Below are 8,084 nucleotides of genomic sequence, written 5' to 3'. Positions count from 1 at the left end.
AGAAAATCCACCATCTCTTGCGGAGGAGTTGATAGATCCAACAACGAGGTCTTAGAATAGGAATGTTTTATCTGAGCATCCGAGGGGAATGCTGCAAAAATTAATGTTGACGGCGGGCTTTCCTGCCATGGTACTTTGGTGTGGATGCAGCTGTTTGCAGGGACACTTAGTTTTCTGATGGTGTTGTTGATCCAACAAACTTAGAAATACAAGCCTGCAACGAGGAACTCGCGCTTGCCCCGGATCTTAATCTTCAAAGGTTGGTGATTGCCTTTGACCGCTTGGAGGTTATAACGAATATCAATAAGGGAGCGGCAACCTCCTACGCGACGGTGTTGAATGAGATCAACCATAGAAGCAAGGAGTTCGCTCGAGTGTACGCAGAATCGTATGAAGGACCATATATGTTGTGTATTTAAATGTACTAGTAATAATGTACGTACAATGCACGTTTATATTAGGTAGGATATTAATTGCATGTTATATTAGATAAGATATATATGTTGCACGTTGGTATTTAGTAAGATATCAATTATTTTTTCACGGAAATGGTAAGATATTAATTACATTATAGATTTCAAGGGATAGCATTGAGTCAAAACGTATTTATAACCAATGGCACTGGGTAATTAGAGCGTTAAACGTGTTTGGTGCTCAACATTGAAGCGGCTTGAACCGCTAGATAACATGATTTGACAGTCGAGATGGTATGGATCTGCCCATTTAGATCTTTTTATATTGACTAGTCTATACCAATATAAAAAGACCCAAAGGGGCAGATCCAACTGATCTCAACCATCGAAATAAGTTAATCCAACGATCTAGACTGCTCCAATGGCGAGCGTTAAACATGTTTAACATGCAATTAATATCATACCAAATATTACACTAATCACATGATTAACACATAAATAATAGCATACCTAAAATCCGTGTGCAATTAATATATTGCTTAAATATTTAACGTGCGTTGCACGTGTGCATTTACTAGTAATAATAAACGTGCAATGCACGTTTATATTAGGTAGGATAATGGTTGCATGTTATATAGGTAAGATATATTTGTTGCACGTTGGTATTTGGTAAGATATCAATTATTTTTTTGCGGGAATGATAGGATATAATTACATGGCAGATTTCAAGGGATAGCGTTGAGTCAAAATGTGTTTATAGCAACGGCAGTGGCGGGTAATTAGAGCGTTAAACGTGTTTGGTGCTCAACATTGGAGCGATTTGAACCACTAGATAACATGATTTGACAGTCGAGATGGTTTGGATCTGCCCATTTGGATCTTTTTATATTGGTATTGATAGTCAACGTGTATGTGTAATGCACGTTAATTTGGAAGTATATTAAGTGCATGCGGATATTAAATAGGATATTATTTGTGTGTTATTATGTGATTAGCACTATATTTGACATGAAATTAACTGCATGCTAAACATGTTGAGTGCTCGACATTGAAGCAGTCTAGGTCGTTGGATTGACATGATTTGATGCCCGAGATTAATTGGTCTGTCTCTTTGATCTTTTTATATTAATATAGATATAGATATAAGTACCATATATTGGAGTGGTTTTTAAGTTCGGAGACTTTTGTGTTACGCGCCAGCGAGTTCAGGGACGATCGTTGGAATTTTGTCTCTTTTCATGCATGGTTATGGTCCTCTTTGTCAACCTTTGCTGGGTCGTTCAACCACTTTGATGTACCAAAGCCCAGTTGGGACCTACTACACAGTTTGGTGGCAGAATCAAATCCTGAAATCGCTAGTACGAGAGTACTTTTGTATGTCGCCACCTTGAACAGACCAATTATTTGGTTCACATGTACTCCCTCCATTTCAAATTACTTGTCATGGTAGCCACGACGAGTAATTTGGAACGGAGGGAGTATTTTTTAGTTTGTTCGGTTCCATACTTGCCAGCATTTGCATACTTGTTCCTCCACAGTTGCCATGGATATATTGTTATGAAGTACTAGCAGCTTAATAAGGTTGTCAACTTGTTCCTCCACAGTTGCCATGGATATATTGTTATGAAGTACTAGCAGCTTAATGAGGTTGTCTAGCACATTGATCTTTTCGCCGTTACTTCAGCAGGGTAACAGCTAAATGAAGTTAGCAACTTCAACCAAACCAAGAACTTTATTCTCTGCTTAACAAGGGCATGAATTAACTAGGGTATTGAACACCAGTAGCTTCATATGTGTAGAAGAACTGAAAAAAAAACAGATTTACTGCAACCAGAGACTTCTCCAACAGGCGATAATAAACATAATGTTGCTACAACATATATGTCTTGCCACGGTTGACAAAGGAAAATCACATATGATATTTATTAGAGACGGTGGCTGGCTGCCCATGAAGGCAGGGGCTTATTAGTGATCCTCGTTGGTGTCATCATCATCATCTTCCTCTTCTCATTCAATTGTCGCGAGTCTTCACGTTCTCCGGAGTCTCAAGGAGGACCATAGGTGCGCTATGCTCACAACCATGCGGGGTTCTTAAGCGCGGTGACGACCGCCTTGACTTGTAGGTAGTTCTTCAGGCTGTCAATGCCCTTCTCCCTACCGATGCCGCTCATCTTGTATCCGCCGAAGGGGATCGCCGCGTCGAAGATGTCGAAGCAGTTCACCCAGACAGTCCCGGCCCTGAGGGCACGCGTCAAGGTGTTGGCCGTGTCCAGGTTGTTGGTGAAAACACCTGCGGCCAATCCGTACTGGCTTGCGTTCGCCCTCTTGATCACCTCGTTGAGGTCACTATTGAAAAAGAACAATTGTTACTTGAGAGTTTTGGTTTCGATCTTGGTTACTTGGATAATGTTCAGAGTTTTTATGAAATACTCACTTGAACTTGAAGATTGACTGAACAGGCCCAAATATCTCCTCTTGGGCAATCTTCATGCCATCCTGAAACAACCATATGATAAACGTTAAGCACATGTTGTTACAGGTGGTACAGACAGTAAGAGAATTTGTGCTAATATACTATCTTGTGGTAATATCAACTAGTTAAGCAGTTCAGCTCACCTGCACATCTGAGAAAATTGTTGGCTGGATGTAGTAACCTTTGTCACCCAACTTGTCACCACCCGTCACAAGGGTGGCTCCACTGTCCACACCCGACTTAATGTACCGCAAGATCTTCTTGAATTGCTCGTCATCAATCTAGAAGCCAAAGGAATTTGCAAGGTTAGGTCATCCTAATTACTGCTTAGCTTCTAGAAGGAAATGTGGACGTTGCAACAAAGCTAATTAATTAACCTTCGCACATAAGAAAATGTTTAAATTACACTGGTTAGGGAACAACTTGTGTACCTGAGGACCCTGCTCAACACCTTTCCTGAATGGATCACCAACTACACGCTTCAAAGCGCGAGCCTTGGACTTCTCAACAAACTCATCATAAACACGCTCATGTACGAAGGTGCGAGACCCAGCGCAACAGCATTGTCCCTACAAGTCCACAATGGAGATAAAAGTGTTCAGAGGAAGGGAAAAAAAGTGGTTGAATATACTTTATCTAATATCATGTTTATTTTGACATAAATTCCAATACACACCTGGTTAAAAAACAGGGCAAAATGCGCAAGCTCAACGGCTTGGTCAATATCCGCATCATCCATGACGATAAAAGGAGATTTGCCTCCTAGCTCCAGTGTCACTGGCTTAAGATTGCTCCGTGCAGATAGCTCAAGAATAACTTTCCCAGTATCGGTTGATCCAGTGAATGCAATCTGCATAGAGTATATGCTTATTATGAGAAAATTGAATTTCATATTTGGACCGTACAAACATGCATACTGCATAAGTTTTCTGGTCACTCTCAATAACGCGAAAATTATAGAATGTGTAGGTTTACCTTGTCAACATCCATGTGGCTAGCAAGAGCAGCCCCAGCAGTAGGACCGAAACCAGATACGATATTCAGGACACCTTCGGGTAGTCCAGCCTATTTAATCATGCAAACTCTGATCAGTTAAATTCAGTAAAACTTGCAGGATCATACAGATTCTTACTTGTAGACTAGTAAAACGTCAAACACAATATGCTAGTACAGCCTTAGACAGAATGACAGATATACGTTGGTATCCTATACTAAAGTGAGGATGAATTGCTCGCTACATTGGCAAATAACTAAATTAGCAACTGAATGCACTGAAATTTGAATCATTTGGATCTTTGATAGTTTATAAAAACAGCTATGCATTTTATAACTATGCAGCAAAGCAACTTTTGTATAAAATACCATTGAGCTTTCAGAGATCACTCAACACGTACAGTGGGTAACGCATTTGTTATATCAGCTGTTCCAAAAGGTCCAAACTAATCCCCACACCTTCTAATCCCGGTACTACGCAATCCAACAACAACCCACTTTGATATTCAAAAAGGTTATCAGATAAATCAAATCCCATTTTAACCATGGTAAATCCAATAACTGTTAGAATAACATGCAATAACTAGACATAAATCTCCTTAGCAAATAAAAAATTATGAAATGGTCATGCCACCAACCTCATGCAACAGCTTAGAAACATAGAGGGCAGATAGAGGAGTTTGTTCAGCAGTCTTGAGAACAATAGTGTTACCACAGGCCAAAGCAGGGCCAACTTTCCAGCCATACATCAAAAGTGGGAAGTTCCACGGGATGATCTGACCCACGACACCAATCGGCTCGTGCAGCACCTGTACATGGTGAGGGCCATCAGCCGGTACGATGAGACCATGGATCTTGTCAGTCCAGCCTGCATATTTCAGCAGAAATGGCATCTTTGTTAGTCATGTATGGAGTTTAACTTCTTGGCTAGGTCTATCTATTACTGTCAGGATGTAAGCTGCTCTCACCTGCATAGTACCGCATAAGCCGAACAAGCATTGGCACTTCGATGTGGGCAGCTTGCTCATAGGGCTTCCCGTTGTCCCACGTCTCCAGTGCAGCGATATCATCATTGTGTTTCTCTATCAAATCAGCAAACCGCAGAAGAATACGGGATCTCTCCTGTAGAGGAAAATTTGCAGCAGCCTATGAGCATCATCACCCCAGACTATGAAACTACAACAGGAACAGAACTGCCAAGCTGAAGTGCTTACATAGGCAGTCATCCTGGGCCATGGCCCTTCATCGAATGCCTTGCGGGCAGCGACAACCGCACGGTCAACATCTTCGGCATCTCCTTCGGCCACGCGGGCAATCACCTCCCCGGTGCGAGGGTCCACAGTCGGGAAAGTTTTACCTGATTACATGCAGATGCACATTGTCAGTTGACTGAGCTCATACAAAAACATGATGGTGCGTGAAAAAAAGCATGAGAAAACAAAAACTGAAGCCTATAGGGTTCCAGTTTATGGGCCTATACTGCTCAAGCAGAGCTGAAGCTCACCGAACTGGCCCCATGGGCCCAGCCTCATTAGCAGCTCAGCTGAAATAGCTTACCAGATGCAGCATCAACGAATTTGCCGTTGATAAGGAGCTGTGTCTCGCCCACTTGGACAGAAGGCGAAATGGGCTCCTCTGCTGCTGCCGCAGTGCCGAACCTCTGAAGGAGTCCTGGCAACAATCCACGTGCACCATCTGCAGCCAGAGTTAATAATGCACATACAGTAAGTGGCAGTTTGAGAAATGTGGGAACAGATGAGGTGATTTCCTGATAAACAACTATATTCACTCATGTCCACATATTATGGTTGGATCTGATCTGGTGCCAAAACAAATGTAAAACTGAAGATGGCGTGGTGAATGCAGATTTGGTATCAGGTTTGGCGACGAGCAAAATGTCATGTTTTAGCCCTTATGTTCATAATTGTGGAAAACAAGTTTGCACTTGTCATTATCACCTGTGGTTTTTACTTATCTAGTTAACAAAAATATATTTTTTCCTCCCGGTAATGTATGACCAGAAAAATAATAATACCGTGGAAAAATACTACAGTCCGGCTGCATTTTCTGGCGAATTCTTCTAGCTCCTTGAAAAATGCATCACAGATTTTTATCTACGGCGAAGGAGCAGCACAGAAAATGGACAGAAGATCATGACCTCAGTTTTCCACTGCTCCGATAACGACCGGGAGAAAAACAAGCAGACATCCTATCATGTCGGGCAAAATCTTACTCCCTCCGTTCCAAAATATAGCGCGCTCACGCTTTTCGAGGTTCAACTTTGACCATAAATTTAACCCACGAGACCGACTGCGGCGGGATCAAAAATTATATAATTAAAAACTTTTTTTGAATACGAATTCATTGGTATAATTTTTTCGCCCGCCGCAGTCGGTCTTGTTGATTAAATTAATGGTCAAAGTTGAAGCACGGAAACCGAGGACGCGCTATATTTTGGAACGGAGGGAGTATCTCCAAAGGAAAAACGATAGACAGAAAAGTCCAAACCGCTGCCCACAACTCGGCCCACTGATGACAGCGAGCGAGCCAAAGGAACACGCGCGCTACTTGGACGCAAGCGCAAAAGGCTCCATTAGCCGAGAAATAGGTGGCGCAGAGCGGACGTCACATTTGATTCAAGAGCTAGGAGGATACGCATTCGCTTTTTCTCCCTGAAGACGGGGACTGCTAAAATCGCATTCGGATGCGATACGCCACAAGATCATTGTTTCCTCCGGATGAACCAACCAAGGAACAGTTGTTAAATACTGTATTTGAGACCTTTCAATCAGCAGACATGAAAGAATACTAATTTACTAACTGGTGGTGCCACGAGTAGCTAAGCGTGGGTATCGTTAAACTAGTGACAATTATCGGAGGGGGCAGAAAGCAGGCGCCACAGAAGAGCTCCCTGAGATTCGGATCATCGGGTGAGCCTGCGTGCCTCGATCTGAAACACGGCCATGCCAAGAACGCGAAAGGAGGGACTACGGGCACCAAACCAGTCACAGAATCCTACTGGTGCCGCTGCAGTCTGCAGATACGGAGGGAATAATCACGGACCTGGAGCAATGAATTCACGCACCTGCCCTGCGGAGCGCGGAGGGGACAGCGGCGGGCGACGCTGCGGGCCTGGCGAGCAGGCAGCGGGAGGCGAGCGAGGAGGCGGCCCTCCTCGTGGCGGCAGCAGCCATGATGATCTCGCGGCGGAGGCGGGAACAATTTATTGGTCTGCGCCGGATCGGCAATCAATTCTTCTTCCCCTCCTCCTCTTGGCTCAGTAAATGGGAGGGCGTCCCCAGCTGCGTGGGAAGAGTAGTGGGGACTGAGGAGAGAGGGGGAGCAGTGATGGTGGCGGCTGGGATTTGGGTTGCTCCTGAGACGAGAGCGAGGGGGTTTAATAGGCTCGGATGTGGACTTTGGGAGAATATAATAGGGGCACTTCTGTTTTTTTCTTTTTTGTGGTGGGTAGGAGGGGTTCCAGCGAGGAAAGAAAATTCCTGTGCGCAAGTGAGAACGAATGATTGGTCTTTTTCCCGTAAAAATGGGTGGATGGGTTGGCTAGGTAATTTTGTGGTTCCTTTGAACTGGATGACACTCTAGGCCTCTTTTGGTTCATAGAATAGAAAAATTATAGAAATAAAAAAGTCATAGAAAATAAGATACATGCATCTCAAATCCTATGAGTAGAAATAAGAAAGAAGATGTCCTTTGATTCACTTCATAGGATTTTTTTATTGAGTCTAGACTAATGTTTATTTTCTTATGAAATGTAAAGGATAGGAAGAATTTTTTCATAGGAATATGATTCCATTCCTTCAAACCGAAGGGCTTTAAAAAAAATTCCTATAAAAATTAATCCTATGAAATTTTTATAAAAATCCTTCAAACCAAAGGAGGCCTTAGACAGAAGGGACTTTAATGTCAGGCTAGGTTAGTCAGTGCACGTGCAGACTGTAGACTTCCCAGGCTGTTGAAAGCATTACGGGACGGCGTGCATTTTTTGCGCACACATGGGAGAAAAATGTGCACGCTCCTCCCCCGTGCCGTGCGCGTCCGTGAAGGTGCCGATGCGATCACGTACGACGTACGAGTCTGGACACCAGCGCGTCGGCAGCACGATGCACCATAGCGTCGTCGGCCACGGAGGATCGAAGTTCGCAACCTTTCCGGAGGTGCGCGGAACAGGGCGGCGAGCGGGCCCC

At 43.6% G+C, this 8,084-nt stretch overlaps 1 protein-coding gene across 1 annotated transcript; it reads right to left on the bottom strand.

Moving 5' to 3' along the window:
* Window positions 1-2,126: 2,126 nt before the first annotated feature.
* On the bottom strand, window positions 2,127-7,273 carry LOC123150072 (benzaldehyde dehydrogenase, mitochondrial). Its single transcript, XM_044569863.1, has 11 exons — window positions 6,965-7,273; window positions 5,437-5,574; window positions 5,094-5,236; window positions 4,848-5,001; window positions 4,518-4,747; window positions 3,862-3,951; window positions 3,563-3,736; window positions 3,318-3,455; window positions 3,030-3,167; window positions 2,848-2,909; window positions 2,127-2,759 (listed from the first exon to the last, which is right to left on the bottom strand). Exons 1-11 carry the CDS (start codon window positions 7,071-7,073, stop codon window positions 2,486-2,488), a joined length of 1,650 nt encoding a protein of 549 aa, XP_044425798.1. The 5' UTR covers window positions 7,074-7,273; the 3' UTR covers window positions 2,127-2,485.
* Window positions 7,274-8,084: the final 811 nt, after the last annotated feature.

This window comes from Triticum aestivum, chromosome 7A (assembly GCF_018294505.1).
Source record: "Triticum aestivum cultivar Chinese Spring chromosome 7A, IWGSC CS RefSeq v2.1, whole genome shotgun sequence".
In the NCBI taxonomy this organism is placed as follows: domain Eukaryota; kingdom Viridiplantae; phylum Streptophyta; class Magnoliopsida; order Poales; family Poaceae; genus Triticum; species Triticum aestivum.
Note: the sequence above shows the minus strand (reverse complement) of the source record. Positions and strands in the feature narration are given on the sequence as shown.